At 43.2% G+C, this 24,799-nt stretch overlaps 1 protein-coding gene across 1 annotated transcript in view; it reads right to left on the bottom strand.

The window, feature by feature from the left end:
* Positions 1-229: 229 nt before the first annotated feature.
* The window catches only part of kdrl (kinase insert domain receptor like), a 68,073-nt gene continuing 43,503 nt past the window's right edge, over positions 230-24,799 (bottom strand). Inside the window, exons 22-30 of the mRNA XM_080745428.1 lie at positions 23,974-24,071; positions 22,607-22,729; positions 21,483-21,594; positions 19,175-19,274; positions 13,760-13,865; positions 10,546-10,670; positions 9,077-9,155; positions 7,403-7,500; positions 230-3,462 (exon numbers count right to left, since the gene is read on the bottom strand). Of these exons, the coding sequence (XP_080601554.1) occupies positions 3,282-3,462; positions 7,403-7,500; positions 9,077-9,155; positions 10,546-10,670; positions 13,760-13,865; positions 19,175-19,274; positions 21,483-21,594; positions 22,607-22,729; positions 23,974-24,071 (1,022 nt within the window). The 3' untranslated portion in view covers positions 230-3,281. The remainder of the gene's footprint in view (positions 3,463-7,402; positions 7,501-9,076; positions 9,156-10,545; positions 10,671-13,759; positions 13,866-19,174; positions 19,275-21,482; positions 21,595-22,606; positions 22,730-23,973; positions 24,072-24,799) is intronic.

Raw genomic sequence — 24,799 nt, 5'->3', positions numbered from 1 at the left:
ATCATGTCAGTATACTGACTATGATACTGATATGATACTGACATGATTTCACAAATTTGAGTCATTCAATTTCAAGGGTTTTAAGTCATATACAGTATATGACCTGTGTATGGTTCTGTGTGTAAAAAGTGTTTTTAAATACCAAATATTTGAATAATGCTGACTGTAGACCTTGAGTAATATATAAATATATAGATCTTTATTCATTTATTTACTTCATATGCTTGGTTAACAGTGTTGGGGAACACTACTTTGTTTAATAAAAAATATTTATACAATCCAACCATCAAACTGAAAAGCTGTATGTAGATCATTGTACGTGTTGTTTGCACAGCATAAAGAGCAGATCTACAAACTCACAATGCATCGTGGATGCAACACATTGTGAGCTTGTAGATCAGCTCTTTTCGGTGCTGGACTACGGTGTACGATTAATTATAAATCTGGCTTTTGTATTCAAATGGTAGCCTTTGCATGTTGCAGTTGTGCAATAGCCTAAATGTCAATATAACAAACCATTCAAACAAAGTAGAAACTTAAACAGACTTATAAGACATCAACAAAATCCACTCCAACAAAACACGAGATTGATTTTAGGCTGAAAGGTCATCATGGATATGACAGGATACTGCAGTTACTTATTTGAAAAACAAAAAACTAAAGCTACACCATTACATGAAATGAAACACTGGTTAAATTACTCACAAAAGTAATTTGGCAACACGTTACCCCCAACACTGTTGGTTAATAAAATACATTTAGAATACAAACAATTACATTTATATAAAACATCAGTGCATACACATTTCCCTTCCACATTGGACAAAGAATATATATATAAAAAAAAGGTTGTTCCACACAACAAATCATCATTTGGCAATATTTAGGATTTCAGAGACAACGTTGAAAAATACTAGTGGTGCACGGGTCGACCCACAACCCAGGTTCAATTGGGTTTGTGTTGCTGATTAACACGTCCGACCCGCACATCACCACCACTGACTAACCAATCTGTTTCATTAGTGGTCACAAAGCACTCTCACAGGGCATGTGTTAGACTTGGAAAACACTTGCTGGACTGTTATACCAGGTGAAGTAAATTAACTTTTTATCTACAGTACATCCAGTATATTCTGTATTGTGAATTAAATGTTCATGTTTCAAAATATAATCAATGATATTACATGCGTTTAACACAGATAATATAACTTACAGTGACCAGTATATAGTGTCCAGCCTGGTGCTAACTTCATACCAATGTAGAGATTCCATAGCCTGCCCTGCAAGCTACAGAATATTTCCATATACACATTCCTGCCAAAGCAGATTCCCTCAGCTTTACTATGTAATTATAGTGTATACAGCAGCGTTATCAGCATATAATTCTGGACTGAAATACTGGAATAGTACATAATTATTGTCAGGAGGTGGTAGCTCGTAGCAAATCCTTTGGTCAACAATTCAGTGTGAATCTAAATGACGAACGGAACTGGATTAAAAAAACACAATGTTGGTAATCTAAATAAATATGCCGGGTTTATTTTACTAGTGATTTTGGAGACTTGTACTTCCTACAAAACTTGAATGCTTTACTAAATTTGCTTTGTACACAAGAAAATAAACAACGCCACATGTCTCCCTCTGGTTCTACTTCACATTGCCTCCTTTGACTTTCCTTAGAAGCTGGATCGGATCAGGGATCCAAGTATAATGGTTAATTCAAAATGCCTTCGCTGTGAAGATGTGTTAAATATTCAAAGCAGCCTATGGGTTCACTTTAGGCTGTATCCTATTCCCTCAAATAACCTTGGATATCCCAGACAGGCCCTCGATGATCAGCGAGTATCAAACAGACCGTCTGCCACTAGAATACAGATTATCCCTCTCCTCAATATCTCCGTAGAGATCGACCTGAGTTGGCACAGTAAATATGTCAAGATAAAAGAGAAAGCAGGTGAAGCGAGTTCTCGCCCTGTTTTCTTTCTATAAACGCACCCTCAATTATTAACCGCAATCTTATTCTGAGCCATCTGTCAGGCGCTTTGAGGAAAAAACAAGCCAACATTCACGTGGATAACAGTTTATCCGCATTCTAATAAGAGCGTCTCTTTAACCTTATATTACTCCATTCTTTAAAATGACACGTCAAACCGAGTCATTCATTGATGTGACTCGTTTGGCTCCACACACATTAGGGTCTCTTTTCAATGCAAACATACTGTATGTTAATAGCAAAAGTAACACAACACATTAATAATAAAATAAAATATTACTTTCCAGTTTTCAACTTCTTAAAATGTTTGTTCTGATATATAAAAAACTAACAATGAAAACAAGAAAAGCCTAACATATTCTGTGTCCTTGCTTCTCTGAACGGTCCTCATGGTAAAAACATACTTCATGTACGGTAACACTTTTATCTCTTTAAAGCACTGTGGAAATCTGCTAGTTGGAACCATTGTGCTTCCTTTGTGTTCACAGTAGATTAACAGACAAATACCTGAGCCTTTGTTGAGCTGTATAAAAGGATATCACAGTGGACGTGGACGGACCAGCAGCATTGGAATGAGGCTCTTAGTATGAAAGCTCCGAAGGGACGATCAATCTATCCAGAGGTCAGATCTTCCTGCACAGTGAACTTGTAGGAAGTTGCAAGTCAGAACTGAGCGGACGCAAAGAGAGGCGTCTGCACGCCTGCTCTTGTGATATGAGTGTCCTTCATAAACAAAACCAGCGCATAACCGAGAATCTCCTCCGTGTTTGTATCACTAACCACAATATAGAACAGGGGTCTTCAACAGGGGGTCCGGGACCCCTAGGGGGTCCTCAGAGTTACTACAGGGGGTCCTCCAAATCTTTGTGTGATAGAAACCTTTTTTCCTCCTTTTTTATATTAACCACTTGAACCCTAGCATCCATATTCTGAGAATTTTAGCCAAAAATAGCAGATCTACACGCGAGGCGTTGTGAGCTTGTAGATCAGCTATTTTCGGCAAAGATACACCAAAATACACGATGATTGTGCAGTAAAACGATGAAACTATATGGAATCTATGAAAGGTTGTGGGGGACTGGGGGTCCCTGCTCCATTTCCCTCTCAACTAAGAGGTCCTTGAAAAACGTTGAAGACCCCTGATATAGAACAAAGTTATGTTTAAAAAAGCGAAAGGTCGGAAGTTGGGGAGTTATGTGGTTTGCTGTGAAGTCCATTATAGAGTAGGAAGACGGAAGAAAACAATAGGGTCAGATACTCCAGGGTCTGGGGTGACAAGGGGGGGGGGCTACACAGGTGGGGCTGAGTAGCGCACCACATAGTTGTAGTCGGGGGGCGGGCTGTGACACTCTAGACTGGGCTCCAGTGCTGAGTCGTCCAGGCTGAAGTCCAGCGCAGACACCGGCGCATATTTCTCCTTTTCGCCTTCAGTCAGCACAGACTCTTTACTCTTACTTCCAGCTTTCATCCTGGGGACACAGGGAGCACATGGCATCCAGATTTAATACATTGAAATGAAATATAACCCAATAGCATCACTGTGCTGATTGGAATGCCAGAAAAGTCGACCTCTTTCAAAGTCGACCCCAAACTCGTTTCCCAACGGGTCTGAGGCCTTTAGCTAGATGCAGAATAGACACAAATCAAATATTTGCTTCTGGGGGTCCCTGGAACAAAATATTTTGTGATGGGGGTCCGTAGCCAAATACATATCATTCTGGGGGTCCTTCACATGACAAAGTTTGAGAAACACTGATGGCCACATAAGTTTTTTTCAGAAAATTGTTATGATTTAGAAGACATTTGTAGAATGTGCCTATCAGTGGTTAAGGACCCCCAAAATGTATTTTTGGCCGTGGACCCCCATCTCAAAATAGTTTGTTCCACGGATGGACCCCTATTGCTAACCTTTTTGTTCCAGGGACCCCCAGAAGCACAGATTTGATTTTAGTCAAATCTGTGGCTAATTTTAGCCACAGACCCGTTGGGAAAAGAGTCTGGGTCGACTTTGAAAGAGGTCGACTTATCTGGCTACCTGCTGATTGTGTGCTTTCTGGCCCAAGGAACCCCTTGCTCATTACACTGTCTGGATCCAAGCAATAAAAACAGGATCCAATTCCATGTCTTTGCAAAAACATGGGATCAAACAGAACTCCTTTCACCATTCATATATGAGCCATTCACTCATCACCGAAACTGTTTGTCCTATTGTTGATGGCTTCTGCTCCACTTGATACTCAGAATATGAGTAATTGCCTCCCATTGTTTTTTGGGGGTTGCTAGGGGTTTCCAGAACTCCGCTCTCAAGGCCAAAGGGTCAGAACCCAGTAGGGGTAGATGACAGGGAGCTGAGGAGGAATGCATGTTCTAGGGCAGTGCTTCCCAAACTGGGGGTCGGGACACCCAGGGGGGTCCCCACATGATATTTTGGGGGGTCCCCAGATGACAGTTAAGTGAAACTTTTAGGACTTAATAATAATAAAGACCATTACTAGACTATAAAAACTGGTCAAACATTGGCCAAATAATATGAAAGAGGCAAACAAAATTAAAATGCCTCGCAACGCAAGGCATTTTTTGGTGCGGATATTCACAGATCTGCTATTTTCACAATATGTATCTGCATGTGGAACAGAGTCAAACTAATTGTAATGCCTCAACTCCTGCAATCCCAAGTGTCTTTCAGGGTGGGGGGTCCACAGTTCAAATATGAGTTGTGGTCTGAAAAGGTTGAGAACCACTGTTCTAGGGTGCCAGTTAGTAGGCCTACACAGTGTGTGGACCTACGTTTGAATCCCATCCTTATTAATGTCTTGTCTTGCATGTGTCTCTCTGCCCTTGGCTTCCTGTCTTTCTGCACAGACGTATCTAAAATAACGCATCAAATGCTAAACAAAAACCAGACGATTAATGAGAATGTCAGGATGCTGCATCCACAATGACACACACAACAATGCACTGTTTTTAGTGAATGCATGTGGAATGAATAATGAACATCTCTGGAACAACAGGAAACAAAAGGGGCAGCGACTTTACTTGGGCCACACACACACACACACACACACACACACACACACACACACACACACACACACACACACACACACACACACACACACACACACACTCACTTGTGTGTGTGTGTGTGTATATATATATATATATATATATATATATATATATATATATATATATAACAACGAATAGAAGCTGAATGTATGACAATATGACATACCCAAAATAGGGACACCAGGTTGAAAGCAGACAGACAGACAGAAAGAAAGAAAGAAAGAAAGAAAGAAAGAAAGAAAGAAAGAAAGAAAGAAAAGTTGTTAGCGCTGTGTACCAGAGAACAAGGGGGGGTGACGGGGGTCGACCAGGTGGAATTCAGCAGCACAATAACAGAGTATCATTACAGCCAACCGGGCTGTACCTTGTAAAACTCTCATAAGGTCATAGGGTGCCAGTGATCTAAGTGGTTGCCTGGCAAAGGTCTCCCCACCCCTCAAATATATGGATCATTCTCTGCATGCCTGGGGGCTCATTCTTTCACCCCATGGCAGAGGCCACAGTAACATGGGCAGGGGTGTGGCACCAAATTCTGGGCCCTGGGTACAAGGATTCACTGCGGGCCGGGGCCCCCATGAATGTTTTTCATAGGGGGAGGGGGTTTAACCCGTTTAGACTGGGAACACCTTATTTTGCGCTTTAACTATTGAAAAATAGCAGATATACAAGCTTGTGGCGCAGCACGAGTGCTGCGCCACAAGCTTTTAAAAAAAAAATCAATCATCTTAAAGGAGCTATAGTCAACTTTTTCTTGAAAAACGGATGCTAAAATAAAAATAATGTTTCGAAAATATTTTATAAAAAAATAAGCTTCATATATGTGTTTCAATTAAAAAATTACCACAAAAAGCGTAAAATAATGATAAAATAATCATTTTGGCCCTTTGTTTACATTTACAGGGCCCGTACTTTGTTTACATCCTAGTCTGTAGACTAGGATGTACACCTACAATGAAAAAGTTGACTATAGCTCCTTTAAGTATAAAATAATTAAGGCCCCCTCCACCTTGGGCCCTAGTAACTCAGTCCCACTCCCCCCCCCCCCCCCTTGTAACGCCCCTGAACATGGGTATTACCATGCCCACTCTTGGTTAAAGTCTCCATGCACGGCAGTCTCTGGCCAAAGAGCTGCATCGAAGACAGAAGGAAAACAAGAAACACCACGTGGGGCCGTGGTGGGGGGGTCGAGTGTGACGTGTGTGCAACAATGTTTTTAATCAAACCAAGATCTCTTGGTCAATTTACTGGGTTCAAAGAACACCATTAATCATGTTCCGTAAGCCAATATCAAACTTCCTCGCCGTTGTTTATGTGTTGCCTTTCAGCCAATTTTGTTTTCACATTTTATGTTTGCGTCGGTTGTCGTTAACATGGGATTTGCTCTGTTTTCATCAACTTGACACACATTTGGTGCGGATGTTTGCAATGTTTTATTTCCACTTTTACTTCTGGCGTCGGCCGGGCATCCATAATAGGCCCTTGAGTGCCTGTCTTGGTGTGCTAGCGCAGCAGCATAATGTCAGGAAGGTCTCTGGACTGTAATTACTGAGTCCAGGGGTATAACCTTGCCGATTAACCCTGCCACTTGGCTGCAGAGAAACTCGATATCTGCTTTTAAAGTCAAGGATATCCAGTAAACACGATTCTGTTTTTGCTCTTTCTTCAGAGACTACATCCTCAGATAACACCATATAATGTATCAATGCCTTTGTCCTTTTGTTTATGCACGGCATATCTACTGTATTATCTCAAGACAGACAGCAGAACAAGGCATTAGGACCAGCCAAGAGCGAGGGGTTCAAACGGTATGGCAGACATCTCAATCAGGACAAAACAGCCTCGACATAAACAAAGGAGTTTTATGTGTGCTGCTCTAAAAAAGCCCTAGCCTCAAGTCACACTTCCACTCCGCTTTTGTCCTCAATCCTTTGGTTTGTCACCTTGGGGTAAATCCCTCCCTCTTCCCTTTTGTGTCACAGTTTCTCTTGCGTGGTTTCTTTGGACAAAAGGGAAAACTAGCCATTGAAGTTTTTTTTTGGGGGTGAAAGGGACTCTGTGTATGTGCTCGTGTGTGTGTGTGTGTGTGTGTGTGTGTGTGTGTGTGTGTGTGTGTGTGTGTGTGTGTGTGTGTGTGTGTGTGTGTGTGTGTGTGTGTGTGTGTGTGTGTGTGTGTGCGTGCGTTGTGTGTGTGTGTGACAGTTATAATGTCTACATTCCAGCACGGTGGGAGGGTTTCCAGGGCTGTATGGATAGCTAGTAGTTGGCAGGCCCTCACACTATGCGTGTTATGATGATGTCAGTCAGCGTAGCTAATGGAGGGATTTGATGTACTGTACTCACGTCGCCAGAGCCATGATGCTGAGGGGCCGGCCGACAAATGACTCAAAACGCTTCATATCGTCCGAGGACAGGCCCATTCCACTGTCTGAATGACCCCCCTGTTCAGGTAGAGAGAGAGAGAGAGAGAGAGAGAGAGAGAGAACTGTACAGTGAATTCACGTTATGCCCTGTGTCTCACCAGTCGATTATGTACACTAGCCCTTACCCGTTCAAAGATATGAGCTCCAAAATGATGTGCAGTGTGTGGGTTATGGGATGTGCACTGTGCACACAGTATATGAGGGATGGAAAGTAACTTTAACTGGTGCTTGCATGATGTAGGAGCATCAATGTAAGAAACCCGTTTCGTTTAATGGCTACAGAGATACAGACAGACACTCACTCAGACAGACATTCGCAAAATTATAGTATAGATGGAACAGTTCCAGGAATATTCGTGAAATCTGTTTTAAGGTACATTTTCCACATAAACCTTGAATGCCCTTCACCTAACAAATTAATCACATTTTAACACTGTTGATTATGGCAGCAAATTTTGATTTAGTTAGTATAGTTAGTCCTAGTCTTTTGAATAAAATTTCATTGAGTTTTAGTCATATTTGGTCATCTGAAATGTTTCAGATTTAAGGGCTTTGCACACAGGCGCGTTTTTTTCGCACGGAAAAAAAACGCAATTATTTTTTTTTTAAAGAAAACAATGATTCTCTATGACCTCATGCACACCGGCTCCGAATTTGCCATGCGGCAGGTGGCTGCTTCCCGATCGAACCCAGTTCGATGTGTGCGTCTTGTCGCATGTGGTAAAACTCAATGACTCCTTGTATGACTCCTTTTTAGATCCACAGTATGGATTCCGCACAGCCTTGCACACCAAATCCAATGCGTTTTAATCATTCAGCAAATGGAAAAAACGCAACGGCAAACTGCAAAGCCCTTTAGTCTAGTTTTAGTTGACTAAATATCGCAAGATTTCAGTCGACTAAATCTACAGTTGATTTTGTCGATAAAAACATATTTTGGCAGGCCTTGATGGCGTCATAATGGCAGATTTTACCTTTGGTTGCATGCTGAAAATAGCCCGATCTACAAGCTCACAACGCGTCTCAGCGCGACACGTTGTGAGCTTGTAGATCTGCTATTTTCAGAGCACAACACCCGACTGCAACCAAAAATAAAATTACTTGACTTTTAGTTCTACTCGATCTCTTCTCCACTAGTCCCTCCCCAACATTTTAGTCTAGTTTTTGTCTACGAAATTGTCAACATATTTAGTCTTTCGTCTGTGAAAAAAAGGAGTCGCTGAAAATGTTTCGTTATAGTTTTGTACGTCGAATTCAACGCTGATTTGTAATGTTCAAGGAGAGAATCTGTACCCTTTTCGGTTTGTTTCTCTTAGTGTGCCTGAATAGTCAGCATAACGTTGTTGTCGGGTGAAAACCTTGTATGTCCAAAACCGTTCGTTTTGTGTTTATCATTATTTAAGCAAGTGAAAATAGGCAATCTACAAGCACACAACGCCTCGCACCGCAAGGCGTTGTGTGCTTGTAGATCGGCTATTTTCACTAGTTTTGGGTGACAGTCTTGTGTGATGATGCTTTACGAAAAAACATACAAATTTGAAACCAGGAAGATACGAGGTTTCTTCCCGACAGAGTGACGATAAAAAAAACTTACCCCATGATTCTCATTTGTCCCGTTCTCCATGGTAACTTCATCAAATGTTTTTACACTGGCTGGACGGATCTTTATGTTCCTGATGAGAAAATATTCACAGAGTTTAACACCCCAAAAAATCCTCCAAAATGTTCTTCTGAGAAAATCCCAGGCTTAAGTCTTATGGCAGATCAAGATCAAGATCAAAAGCAACACAAGCCTGAATCTAATGAAACAGATTAACAACTGCATAGCACGCATGAAATTGTTTGAGGCTTAATGCAATTTCACTTATTGAAATGTCTAACGTGACTGTTTACCTCAGCTTAAGGGATAGCTATCATTACCACATTTCAACGCCTTCTCAATAAACACCTTTCAAGGACCTGTGAAAATCCAAGAGCTCGACAAATATTATTGTAAGTGGACATAAATCTTGAGGCCGGGTTAAATGCTTTGGGGGGAAATTCCTCGCTGAGTGAGGCCACAATGCAACAAGCTCTCTTGGCCATCAGGCTGCTGATGTGTGTATTTATAAACCAATCATGCTGCTCATTGTCCTGAAGGCAGACCTGAATGTTTACCTTGTGTAGACTGTAGAGTATGGTTCTGGGCGCCGCATGGAGTGTATACGTTAAGAGAATGTGGTGTATTTTGGATATTGTTCAGAGTAAACAGCTGATTCGGCCATTATCTTAACAAAATAGACTCACTGGCATGAACCATAAATGGATTAAAGGCACTTGTTATTTATGCAATATTACGCGAGAGGGTGTGCATTATCACGGTTATTTCCACACCAGGCTTGCTGCAGGAACGAGCCGATGGCAAGCTGGTTGCACACTGCTGCGTTTTTCGGGCCGAATATCGGAGTGAATTTCGGAGCACGCAAATAAAAAAATCAACCTCACGTTGTGTCAGTCACGTTTGCACACTGCCGCCCGTTTCGTGCACCACTCAGTCCCTTGCTCTCTCTATCTCCCTCTCTCTCCTTGTCCTGAAAAACGCATTTCGCAACGAAAAACGCAGCAGTGTGCAACCACCTTAACCCTTAAAAAAAACACGTCAACTTCATTTCATTGTAATTAAGATATTCGATAGGAATTTGTAATTTTTTTAATGCCTCATTTAGCTACTATATCCCTGAACTTCACATGAAAACCGCTATCCTAGCATAGTGTGGGGAGAGGGAGAGCTTCAGCCCTTTCTCAACGAGCACAGTTGAAATCTTTGTTTGATGAGACAGTGTAGTAGTGCTCATTAACTGCACTGGTAGAGAGCCTGTTCTACCCTGAGAGCCTGACTACCTGTTCTATGATTTCCCCTTTTCTTGAATAGCATACCACTCTCACAGACGTTACATACTAGATTTCTGACAAGGTCAAACCACATCATCATCTCGTGAGCAAATGCAAAGAATAAAACTAATGAAATGAACTGGCAGTCTGTTCAAAATAAATGTACGTGATTTTGTACGTGTCTGCTCTCACCAGTTGCTCCCCGAGTCGCGGTGAGAGACTGGCCGCGTGGGGGTCTCCTCTGACGGCACGGCGGTGCACAGGTCTCCTGCCTTGGTCAGCAGTGCCGTGTTGATGGGAATATAATGCTTCCCTTCCTGAGTCCACCAAAGAAACATCTTAACGTTAGCAGTTGTTAAAAGCAGGCTCATGGTAGCATGATGGTAATTGCATACGTGAAACTCGGTCAGGACAATTCATGGGTGACGCTGTCTGCATGCTATCCAAACATTCAGTACCCACGGCAGGCTGTGGCAAGCAGCCAAGGAAACTACGGTTATGCCTAATAAATCCAGCGTGGAATGCACAGGCCGACGAGGTGATGATGCTGCTAGAGACAACCTTACCGATGACCCCCATAAAGGACTGATTCTTGAGAGCAGCCTTCCCTACGCTGCGAACAGAACTGGATTAATGGAGAGCTCTTTCTGTCCAATCAGGATTGTTTCCCATGAAGATTGCTTTCACAAAGTCATTTGTAATGCATATACACCCTGTCGTTTTATGTTGATGTGGTGTCTTGGCCTCGACTTTATCTCTTATTACCTTGCGGAATCGGCACTGCCCATCTAGTCTAATGTAACTCCTCTGTTCGCTTTGCCTGTCGGGCTGCCTCTGCACTAATGTACTACCTGGACAAAGGCCTAGTCTCTTTTGTAGTCAGAAGTGGGAGCACGTCTATAGATATTTGACAACATTTTGAATGTGAATGAAAAATCCACTGCTCTCGTTGGGGATGTGGCCAATGTTCTGTCATCAGCCAAAGATGCTGCTAAACTCCCTTTCTTTCAATTTACACCCTTTTTTCAATTCATCCTTGTGATTCTTTCTTTTACCACAAAGCCTTTTTCTTTTTACAGTGAAAACGCTCCAATGTCTCACTCTCATTGATTTATGGTCATCTTTCACTCTGTTTGATTTAGGGAGGTGACGAGGAGCTAAGAAAAACATGTGAATGGATGATTAGATTATGTCAGTAGGATAAACATAATGATTCACATACATAAAGAAGATCCACTACTAATGCACCGTCCATAAATAACAGAGACAGTCTCCAAGATTAAAAAGCCATTTGTATATATGTTTTACTAACGGCTGTCGAGTACCAGGACCTTACAAAATCTAAAAACGTCCTCAATGTGATATTTCATACTCCCAGGCAAAAAGATATTGTGTCATGTTAAGCCCCTTTTCCACTGACATGGCCCAACACCACACCACTCCACACCGCCCACTTGTGCCAGGTTTTCCACTACAAGGACCTGGGTAGAGTGGTGTGAAAGTGGTACTAAACATGGTACTAAAAAGTATCAACTCCAGATTACTGAGCTAGGCCAAACGGGGCCAAACACATCATAATGACTGATCACTCACTGACTTTTCATTTAGACCACCAGGATATAGTTGTAATGCATGATAATAGATTCTATTGTGTTATAATAACCACTATTATAATCAATTATAGTGTACCGGTATTATAGTTATCATAGTAATACATTAATATTATAATCACAGTTATAATCCATTATAGTATAATTAGGATAGTTGTAATACAAATTTATATTGTATTATAATCACAGTTAAAAGGCAAAATGTATTTCTTACCGATAGGGGTACTTTTGTGTAATGGAAAATGTAGATAATTTTAAGTGGTGCGGTGTGGTGTGGTGCGGTGTAGTGTTGTGTAGTGTGGTGCTAAAGCTGCAGTCAAAAAGGGGCTTTAGTAATTAATGTATTCCCATGACTGGTTCCTCTGACGAGGCTGCCTGGTGGTAGTAGCCAAGTGATTGTGTTGAGTGTGACTTCCGCTCGCGGTTTACTGTAAGCACCCCCCTGGGCTGGAATCCATGCTGCATCTTCTTCAGACCACAGCACTTAACTCAGCGTTCCTTCCTGAACGCTTGCAACGAGCGTGACTCACTACTCGGTGACTAATTTCATTGTTAAACGTGGTTTTGTTAAGGCCACTGGAGACCTCAGTTATGCGTTGGATATGGCCGTGGATATGGCCTACATTTGGGGATTATGAATCTTATTAAAGGAGCTATAGTCAACGTTTTCATTGTAGGGCCGACACTTTGTTTACATCCTAGTCTAGACTATATATATATAACTGATATTAAATTGTGAAAATAGCCGATCTACAAGCACACAACGCCTCGGACCGCGAGGCGTTGTGTGCTTGTAGATAGATCTACTATTTTCACTAGTTTTGTGTGACAGTCTTGTGTGATGAAGCAGGGGTTTACTTTACGAAAAATACGTACAAAAATACAAGGTTTCTGCCCGATCCTTGGTCCCTTCCCTTTTCCCTCTACACCAAATCTCTTGACTGAAAATAGTCAATCTACACGTTGCATTGTTTACATATTTAATAATAACCTTCTAAGTCCACGTTAAATTCAGTTTTTCAGCTGATGCTCAGATGGTTATGATGAGAGCTTGGGGAGATTTTGTGCCGATGTGTTCCAAGATTGGGGGTTAAGTGTCTTGCTCAGAGACACTGTCTTCAACACATAGACCATGACCCTCTGATTACCAGACGGCCTCTCTACCCACAAAGCTATGGATGCTAGTGTGAGCTTGTAGATCTGCTATTCTCGCAAAATGATCTCCGATTATGACATGCCCAGAACAGGAATAGCTAGGGAAGTTAGGGTGTAACCATGCAGCATTGGCTCCAATGGGTTTAGCTCAGAGCTCAGGCCTTTGGACAGGAAACCTTCAAGACTGTTTTTGTTGAAATAATGCCATAGATTCATTTAATCAATTTTCTTCCGTTTGGCAATAGAGTGCCTGCAGGAAGAATCGGTATGCAGCACGCACACAAGCAGAAACCTTCATTTTACATTCTGCAAATGAAGCAGTAGTTCAGACGGTGCACTAAAGTCGTCACACCCACTGCACAAGCTGCCCAGCTGATTGTCACATCGCCTAATCACATTCAAAAGTCAATACCGTTGTCTTTTTATCTCCAACAGGCCGGACGTCCAAATGCCAGAAATAGTTTTTGTCCCAGTCTGTCTGTCCGTGCTGTCTGTTTGTTTATTCTCCCGTCTGTGAACAGCTAATCTCTGGCACCGCTGGACTGTTTGGCCAACTGCAACCAATTCTTGCAAATAAATGGTCCTAAATCCTTTGACGTAAAGATGTCTGACTGAAGTGTGGAAGACTGAAGTGTGGTTACCTGTTGCACGCTGGCCTGAAGCAGGTCTCCCAGCCTCTCCACCAGCTCTGTGAAGGTCGGTCTCTCCAGCGGCTCTCCCTGCCAGCAGTCCAGCATGGTCTGATATCTAAAAGAAGAGAATTCAATACAACTCACATTACTCCATCCATAGACACACACAGGACACCCAGAATCTGTGCAAAGCTACATCTCTCCCAAGTCTCTGCCTTCGTTGGAATCACAACCTGATTCTCTTCATATTTAATATAGCTGCTGTAACAAGGCAACACAACGACACGATATGTTTACATTTGGCAGCCTAAAGATACTTGCATGTATCTTGCTACGCATATTATTGCCGTGTGTATTTATCTATAGCTCACACTAAGACATAAAGTACAGTGCTGGAACCACCATGTGGAGCTGCTGTCAGCTCCAATAAAACACAATACCAATATAACAAGATATATAGAGATAATTATATTGGAGTGATGGAAAAAACACTTCACACCATACAGCAAGAGAGCGAGAAATCACCCAGAAAGTCAAAGGAGTACATTGACTAGCAGTGAACCCTTGTGTCAGTGGACCTCTTCAATAGACGTGCCAGATGGAAAATGGCACACGCGGATAATCTACCTCCATGTGGTCCGCATCTGAATTGACTGTCATCTAGATTCTAGAATATACCTACATATACATTCCGCTGTCCACTTTCCACACATTCAGAGCCTCTAGGGCTGTATCTGATTCCCTGCTGGTCCCGGTGTGAACGTTGGGTGCACACTGGGGCCTCCTCCTCAGGCCTCTGACAAGCTGTCAGCGTCTCCTCCCATGTGGGAAGACTCAAGAGCCGCTGTGCGAGTTTCCATTGCAGTGGCCTGTAATGGCCCTCATGTCTCACGCCGTGGAGGAATTCAGAAACGGAGCGCCGCGGCTGCTGTTTAAATCAACCCCTCTCTGCATGTTGGCGATTGGGACCCGTCCCTATCCTGTTTCTTCTTCCGCATGCCCCCCCCCCCCCCCCCCCCGCGCCCCACCCCACCCCCTCCTCCAAACGCAGAGCACTACGGAAATAGAGCCAGGTGCCCATTAGGCCCATTATGTTTCCATCATTGGCACCAGATTCGGTCAATCTCAAGTTGGGAGAAAATTACAGTGTAAGGAGCAGGTGGTTCATTACCGCTGGATTGACTTCGCCCCCGCCCCCACAATCGTGTTTGTGCTCTCTTCAGCCAGAGACCTTAGCTGAGGAGGAGACTCCTCAGTGCTGTCATGTTTGGCTTCAGGAAGCCGCGCGGCTGTGTGTGATTCCCATGTTAATGAGTGGTCTGGGCCAGGTGGAAGTGCTCCTAACAGTGACAGGATGTCGAGAGCATGATCATAGCACCCCTCCGCAACGCATCACCGAGCGGGGATGTAGGCTGCACGATTACAACCACACTTCCTGTCTGCCGCATAATGAGAATAAATTGACGGCTCCAAACCCACCCCCACCGCAACCGCGGTTTTCCCGGTGAACCTGAGCGCAACGGTGGGGGCCGATGGGCAAGGAGGGTCGCGAGCTTATGAGAAACAACTAAACCTGGCGAAAACAGTTGCGTGCATTAGCGCAAGATTAGATAGGATAAAGGAAATCATTAAATGGAAAACATTAAATTAACTTCTGAAAAGGCTTCTAAGCCTACACTAGCCTACTAGTAAAACTAGTGGAACCGCGATCTTGCCAGACGTGAATAAACAATAACACAGACAATATAAATCCTTATATACTGTATATCCCACTACTAATCCTTAGTAGTGGGAAGAAGAGGTTATCATCATGGCCCCAAATAACTTTTAAATATCTTGCAATTGGCGACGAGTCTCTTATGAAATCGGCAAGAGTGCCTCTCAATACATAAAGCTATATAATTCTCCATCATCGGCAATAGTCAGTGGTGTGTGTTCCCCACACTCCCGCGCCCCCACCGTTGCGCTCAGGTTCACCGGGAAAACCGCGGTCGCATGCCTCCCACCGCTCCAGTCTTCAGGGAGTCCGCTGTGGCCGTGGGGCCATTGTAGGATTCCTTAGCACTTCGTCGTACTTTGTCCAGTTGGGCAAGTGGAGAAGGTCAGGAAGTGTGTGTGCACACTGTTTTTCCCTCCATTCCGGCCTGTTGAGGAGCATCCTTCAAATTCCTCCGCGATGCATCAGGCCAGATGGATGGTAAAGCCACTGGGGGTCTTCCAGCCAATCAACAGGTCACATTCCTGATGAGCCGGTGCAGTAGTGGCGCAGATTTACAGCCAAAGCGTTGCCTGCGCCGTGCTGCTCTTTTCAGCATCCATGTAATAGGGGGCCGGGGTCAGGGTGAGGGTCGAGCTTTCACGACGGTACGGAACCCAGGCTTACAAACACCTGGGATACCAGAGGATTCATGCCTGTTTGAATGGTGCATTACGCAGCTCTGAATCCACTTTAACCACTTAAACCCCTTATCGTTGTAGGGTGGAAAACTTGTATGTCCAAAACCGTTTGTTTTTATTATTTAAAAAAAATGAACTAAACTAGTGAAAACAGCCGATCTACAAGTGCACAACGCCTCGCACCACGAGGCGTTGTGTGCTTGTAGATCTGCAGTTTTCACTACTTTTGTGCGACGGCCTTGTCTGATGAAGCAGGGCTTTCTTTATTTCGCGAAAAAACATACAATTTTGAAACTTGGAGATACAAGGTTTCTGCCCGACAGTGACAATGGGGTCCGCCAGGGCTCTATACATGGTCCCTCTACTCCCCCCTGCCCAACAAAATCTATTCACCATGAATAGCCCATCTACAAGCCTCAAAATAGAGACGCTAGGGTTCATGTGTTTAAAATATTGTCAGCGGGTCTCATCTTGTGGTTTGTAATTAGAGGCAGGTTTCAGAGCCATAAGCATGTTGAACGTATGTTATCTGGCATGTATATCTTCACACTCTCAATGTGCTGCTTTGAAGCAGCATGTGAGTAGCAGAGGACCTGGGAGAGGTTCTTGGCACCGGTGGGACAGGATCTACGGGGTTTCTGTGTTTGTTTACGTTTGAAGACTGCAGTAAGTTCTGGATTGGATTTTCCTGGTCACGTCCAATCACTGTCTCCCGTGCTTGGTTGACAAATCCATTAAGTCCGGCTCCACTTGGCGCGAGGCGCTTTAAGAACCTGGAACTCTTAGTGCAACGTTATACAGCCTTAATCGTCTCAAAACATATAAGACGCTTGGCACTTGACAACATGGTCCATTTAGAATTCAAACCACACCGACTGCATACTCCAAGCATATCAGTGCTGTGTTCTACCTGTAACACACATATACGGCGTCTGCTGTCGGAAAAAAATATATGAATAACGTCTGCCCTCGTGAACCTTTCAAAGTAGCGTATTTGATAGGCATTATGCACTGGCGTCTGCCCTGGCCACACAAATAGCCGCGGATCGTATGCCCCCCCAAAAAGTCTAGAACACACCACTGAAGCATATACTGTAAGTCTTATTATAACCTATTAGACAGAAGCCTAAGGGTAAATTACAGGATGTGTGAGCGTGGGGTTTGAATTGGGAGCAGGCTTTTAACATCTTCAGGAGATGTGATGATGGGCAGCACAGACACAGCGCCGGTCTGGGTCTTGGTCTCTGGCTACACCGTAGACTGACAGCACTATTACCAAAGGAGGTGACCCTCCTCTCCTCCACAGGTATTCTTTTACAGCCTCCACTGGCCAACAGGGATAGAGAGTATCCAGCTTCTGGCTCTCCTCACGAGGGCTCCGTCCAGGGACGTGCTGGCCATTGGGAAAAGCGGGACAACTCCCGAACGGCCGGTTCATTCCCGGCCGGTCCAGGCCGACCATTAGGAAAAAATTCAAAATAAAATGTCGGCCTTCGTTCCATTTTGGGGGCCGGGCGGCCAACAAAGTAAATCGTCACTGTCGGGCAAAAACCTTGTATCTCCAAGTTTCAAATTGATAATTTTTTCGCAAAGCAAAGCCCTGCTTCATCATACAAGGCCGTCGCACAAAAGTAGTGAAAACAGCCGATCTACAAGCACACAACGCCTCGCACTCACTAGTTTAAATCATTTTTAAAATGATAAATACAAAACAAACGGTTTTGGACATACAAGGTTTCCACCCGACAACAACGAAATATAACTCATGTACAGTAATTGGCCCACTGGCTTGTCACTTTGTCACAAATCTTTGAGTAGCAGCAGCAGCACTATAGAGAGAGATCTCTCTCTATGGGGCTTTTAAGCCGTGACATCATTTTGTAGGCAGAGGAGAATCTGCCCCCAGAGCATTTTCTGTCCCTCGCTATTTTCAACAGATCCGAGACAAAAATAATGACTAAAGTATAATTCTAACACTTTCCTTTCAACAACAAAGAGAAGAAAAATGTGTAAATAGTAAAAATAGTAAAAAGATTCACGGAAACTGGGGGCAGAAGTGCTCCTCTGCCTACAAAATGATGCGCGCAATGAGGGCCTCTCCAACTCTTTTTCCCGGGCTGAATCAGGGGCCCAGCATGGCTCCGTCCATTCTGTCCCATGACGCTGCCTTTAATGTGGGGCTCAGTTTACCAGCAGCGTCCGTGGCAGTCTGAAAACTAATACGATGTTCGAGCCCACCAACCCAGAGCCAATCAGAGGCTTATGTTTCCTCTGCAAACATTCAGGGGGAACAATTACCCGTGATTTTTATCAGGCGCTGCTGGCCTTTCAGAAGTTTGAAAAACAGATAGGATGGCCTCCTCTCGGTTGCAGCCTTCTTTTAGACCGGTGGTTCTCAACCTTCTCAGGCCGCGACCCCCAAAATAATCATATTATAACTGGGGACCCCCCACCTTGACGAGCACTAAGAGTTGAGGCATTACATTTTGTATAACTCGCGTTGCGAGGCATTGTGAGCATGTAGATCTGCAATTTTCACAATTTCTGACTCTAATATTTGACAATTTGGCCAATGTTTGTCATTTTAGAAGTATTAAAAAGTCCTTAAATTGTCACTTTAGAGATACCCTCACTATACACTTAAACCTTATGTTGGTTTGTTTACTGTTGAGTGAGAAAACAATGTTGCACATTAAGCTAATCTTCTGGGACCCCCCAAAATAATTTGAGGACCCCCCCCTGGGGGGTCGGGACCCATTTGTGGGTCACAGACAAAATTGTTTTAATGACCTTTTCTTCCAAAATTCTAAGAAATTCCATAAATTAGAAAACACATGTTTAAGAAGTAGTGAAAATAGCTGATCTACAAGCTCAGCGTTGTAGATCTGCTATTTTCACTAGTTGGGGTCCCGGGCAAATGTCTAATTTCTCTTTTGAATCACAGGCTAAAATGTTTGGGAACCAATGGTTTAGAGTGCATGAGCGCTAAAGTGTAATAATTCAAAGGTGATTTATTTGGCGACTTACATTTCGGAGGAAGAGTATTCTGGAGCCCTCATCCTGGTACCTTCTTTCAGCCTACAGCAAAATTCTTCATCAATTTGGAGGCCCGGGTATGGAGAGGCACCTGGGAGAGGAAAGCCATTAAGTGGACTATCACACAATTCATTATTTCTCACAGAGCATGACTACACTTTATTCAGTTTAGTAATGTATACTGTATACTATTCAGATATACCCTATTATCCATCATCAAAACCAGTCAGAAAAGATTGATTAGTCTGGGGGACTAATATATGCCCTATGGAACTATTATGTTTTGCAAAGCATGATTTCCCACAAATATATATATATATATAGTTGTATATACAGTAGAACTGTGGTGTTCTACAATAAATGTTTTTGACCATCAACATGATTCCTAATTCTTCTTCTGGACATAAGCAGTCACGTACTAAGCCAATTCATATCTGCTATCTAATCCCACTGCTTTTAGTAAAATATTACCCACGCTATGCAATCCATTACATTTCTTGATGTATTAAACATTATCTTGTGCTTGGCTGAAATCCCTGACACAATATCTCACAGCATCCTCCTCATGCATACTATAGATACTTCCCCCGTGTCTCATAATGTAATATAGTGCTCTTTTGTTCAACACAGACTATTCTATTTTATCTTTTTAGTTTTGTTTTATCTTGTTTTATATTTTGATATATATTTTGAAAACTAATTGTGTAAATATTGTAATACTTTATTGCTGCCCAATGTGCCTATCTCTTTATATAAATGCACCATTTAAATTACATAGGATGGTTGGACATTTGGTTCACATGCCAATCTGCCCCCAAAGAATTGAACTAGTGCAAACTTTTGACCCCCAGAACATTATCAGGCTCCAAGACTTGCACTTTGCCATTTTTCTTTGTCATTTAGTTTCCTTGTTTCCTGATTTATCTCTCCGTGATCCAGTTAACACTACCCATATGTGTTCCTGTGATGGTATATGTCTGTGCCTAAAAGAGTGGAGGAGAAAGAATGAAAGAAAGCGAGGCAGAAAAAGCGTAGGGGTGATGTCAGTGGTCTTTATGCCTTGAAGAAGTGTGCGGTCGGTGACAACATGGCGTGGCAGTGATTCATGTGCGGCCCCATCAAAAGCACTGCAGTGCACACCACTGGATCCGCATGGACTTACTCTCTCCTTTCTGACATTTACTTTTACCGCCGGCCATGCTTCCTATGGCGACTTTTGAAACAATATTTCATGCTAAGTCCTGCTATAGAACTGAGATGTGTGGCGGTGAGCTCCGTGCCGCAGTTCATAGAAAGTCATGGACCGCCACACAATGCTAGTCTTAAAGGTTGCAGCGGTTTCACAGCGGGGGCAAACGTTTACATTGATGGGCTGCTTGGTTACAGCCAGTTTGCATTGCCAGCTGGAAAGAAACAGCCGGCTTACATGGGAGGTATTCTTTCTTCTTAATGTCCCTTGCCTTGTTCTAAAATTCACAGTCGAACTTCACTAATGTTTTCGCGCGAGCGGCACGAAAATAGTTTTCTCAAGCTGACAATGCAAACCTTCTTTGTCCCAGAGGCACAATTACACAGCAGTAGAAGACAGTTATTACCCAGTACATCTGGTGAGGCTCCGTGGCTGGGGGCACCCAACTAGCCTCTTCTCTCTGAACATCCTCTATTTAACCACTTAAACCGCCTATTCTTAGTAAAACAGACCTGAGTTACAACTGTACTTGGATCGTTTTTTTCCATCTACACCAATTCCAAATCTATACGCCAAAAATAGACGATCTACAAGCTCAAAATGCGCTGCATTGCTACGCGTTGTAGAGCAGCTATTTTTGGCTGATGTTTCCCCCAGAATAGGCATGCTCAGTGGTTGAAATGCTGAAAATGCTTTATGACTACATGGAAATCGTAACAATTAGAAAACCGCAAATTATTTAATAAAATGACAGTTTAATTGATGCCATAAACTGGAGGGAAGATGGCTTTGTGATTAGTAATTTAAAAAATGATGATGTTGTCTTTGGCCGAGTTGAAAAATATTGGCCCGCTGGCAGCTTGCAGAATAAATATATGACATAATTGGCCAAGTAGTTTGGGAGATTAGCCGCGGACGGCTCATCAATTGAATGCAACATCTCTGCCAGGAGACACAAATAATTTTGTCAATTAAACCATAGAAATGTTATCTCCTCCATGTACGGTAATTATGCCCATTCATCTGACTGTTAAGTCAGATGAATACGCAAGGTCCTATAATAGAATGTGAGTTGAGGCCCATTGGTCAGTGCCGTATCATCATACTCACCAAGGGAGAATATCTCCCACATGAGAACTCCAAACGACCATACGTCACTCTGGGTTGTGTAGATCTTGTCAAAGATGGCCTCAGGAGCCATCCATTTGAGGGGAAGTCTAGCCTGTGTGCAGATACGATATGGAGGTAAGATATCATTTACATGATCTGTGTAGCTCATCACAGACTCATCATCAATCATCGTGCTGTCAACATCTGAGGGGTCTTTTGATTGGGGTTGTGTGAGATGCTACTTCTTCTGAACTTTCATCAAGAGCACTTCATCCAGTGTTCTGAACTTCTGACAAACACAGTCAGGGACATGCTGGGCCCCTGATTCAGCCCGGGAAAAAGAGTTGGAGAGGCCCTCATTGCGTGCTATAGAGAGAGATCTCTCTCTATAGCACTGCTGCTACTCAAAGATTTGCCATTTCAGATCATGACAAGTGACAAGCCAGTGGGCCAATTACTGTACATGAGTTATATTTCGTCGTTTTCGGGTGGAAACCTTGTATGTCCAAAACCGTTTGTTTTGTATTTATCATTTTAAAAATGATTTAAACTAGTGAAAACAGACGATCTACAAGCACACAACGCCTCGCACCGCGAGGCGTTGTGTGCTTGTAGATCTGCTGTTTTCACTACTTTTTTGCAACGGCCTTGTATGATGAAGCAGCCGGGCTTCGATTTGCGAAAAAATTTACAAATTTGAAACTTGGAGATACGAGGTTTCTGTCCGACAGTGACAATTTACTTTGTTGGCCGCCCAGCCCCCAAAATGGAACGAAGGCCGTCATTTTATTTTTTTCCTAATGGCCGGCCTGGACCGGCTGGGAATCACCCGGCCGTTCGGGAATTGTCCCGCTTTTCCCAATGGCCAGCACGTCCCTGAACACAGTAACACTTTTGTTGGACATTTCCAAGAACCTCTGCATCAGTATTTCTGCATTTGCAAAGTCGGCAACAGCAAGATATCTTGCATACATTGACGTGCAGTGTTCAGCGTTAAGTCCTCTCGAGTGACCGTATAATGGAGTTCAAATCGGTTTTCCCGTCTGTGCAAGATGGTAAATGACAATCAACTGGAGGCTCATCATGGATAATATTTGGACAACTTGCCTAATAAATAGACTTACGTCTCCCTTGCGCACATAGTCCGGGTCTTTGTAGATGTCTCTGGCAAGTCCAAAATCACATATCTTCACAACGTTGTTCTCAGACAGCAGGATGTTCCTCGCAGCCAAATCGCGGTGGATGCACTAATGAGGGGAAGGGGGAACAAAAAGTTGTTGGGAATAGTCAATGATGTGCAAGTTCATGTTTTCTGCACATGGAAACTGGAAAGTACTGTACTTAAGAACAGATTTGATGTATTTGTACTTTGCTTGAGTATTTCCTATGTTCAATACTTTTACTTCTACTCCAATACATCTCAGAGGAAAGTATTGTACTTTACTCCACTACAATTATAAGAAATATTTAATTACTTTGATTATTATTACAAAACACACAAACCACTTCAGACTTATATATATAGAGGGTATGCGCATGCATAAAGTGAATCTCAAATCGAGTGGCAAAGTGAGTGACAAAGTGAGTTTAATGTACTTTTCTCTTTGGATGTATGGTCTATCAAGGCCAGAAAGTAGTTTTTTTGCCACTCAGTAGGTGTTCCCGCATAACTTCCGGGTATGATGATGATGTCACGCGCATACCCTCTATTTCGGCCATTTGAAAATAGCAGATGTACAAGCTTACAATGTGAGCTTATAGATCGGCTAGTTTTTGAACATATGTGATACCAATACTTTTACTCAAGTGGGGGAGGGGCTGCTACATGGGGCTGCTACATGGAAGCCACGTGAGTAACACATGGTGCAACCATCAGAGATATCAGAATAGAATCTGATGTCTTCCATATCCAGGTTATCCTATTTTCTCAAATGGCTTATTTAGAACAATAGCTTCAAACACTAATCACCGGCATCCGCTCTCCCCGATCTCATGAATGACCAGAGAGTGAGTTCTACACTTATAGCTGTGGTGTGACAATGGTCTCACAGGACACGGCAGCATTCCATATCAAATGGGCTGGGCAGAAACCAACTACTGTGTATTTACAGCAGAGAGCACAAGTACTGCGTTCGGTGTTTCTGTTGCGTCATTAATATTGATGACATCAGGGAACTCCATACATGGGCATGAAAGGGATTCTGTTAGTGTGACATCACAGTGAAGCGTGATGTCAGAGTGGCAAACCCATTCTGTTAGAGTGGTTCCCCTGACATCACAGTGACATCAGAGCGGCAAACCCATAGACCGTAAACATGTGTACACGTCTACACGTCCAGACAGACGGACAAGCTGTGATGTTTCTCATAATGAACTGCAACCTTCAGTCACAATTATTATTAATATGAATACTAATATAAAGTTATCATCTTTTTAAGATGTTGATTTGCTGATGTTTGCCTGTAGGACCTATGCTAAAGGAAGTGCTTACCTTGCGTGAAGCCAAGAACTCCATGCCTTTTGCAACTTGAAAACTGTAGCAAATCAAATCCTCCAATGTCAGCACTCTCTTATACAGGTCCTCGTGTTCTGAGGGCACAGCAGCATAACATTGGTTAAAACTTAATATAGAAACTTTTTTCAGAAAGTAGCATTTTTCAGAAACGTATGCATTCAAAGTTAGTACACAATCTACACATACTATTGTATCTGTAAATGCCTGGACAATGGGTTCCCTTATATCTCAGCAAGCCTCCAAGATAACTGTCTGAATCTACAGTACACCATCACTGACATCCACTTTGTCACGTAGGTATGTCCCACCTACACTCTCCTGTCTTGAAAACATCCTTTGCTCACCGGACATGAACAAAAAAAATAATAATAATTGGATTCCTCCTATTTCTCAGATGTTGGGTTAGACGTGTGATAATGGGCCGAGTCCCGCGGGCGGGGGGTCTGAATGCAACGACTCAAAGGGGAGTCCTTCCACTCTGGCAACACCTGAGTAAACAGCCAATCAAACCAGAAATAACACGACGGGGACAACATGGCCGCCGCACCCGGGCCTGGCCTCTGCGCTCGCGCTCTCTGGAGCAGACAAACACTCAGGTCAGGAGGCAGGAAACAAACAGAAGGCCTCCCCAGACTCAGTGGGGTGACAGTGGCTCCTGCTGTAGTGATTGTACAGCCGAACAGGAGGAGGAAACCTCCCCTCGGACTTGGGGGCCAGAAAACAATTGTGTGGGCGGGGGGGCTTAATTCCTGTGCAAGGATGGGTGAGGCAGAGGTGAGCGGGGGAGGGGGGGAGACAGGGG

This window comes from Nannobrachium achirus, assembly GCF_963921795.1.
Source record: "Nannobrachium achirus genome assembly, chromosome: 17".
Lineage (NCBI taxonomy): Eukaryota > Metazoa > Chordata > Actinopteri > Myctophiformes > Myctophidae > Nannobrachium > Nannobrachium achirus.
This window is presented reverse-complemented; position numbering and strand designations above follow the sequence as displayed.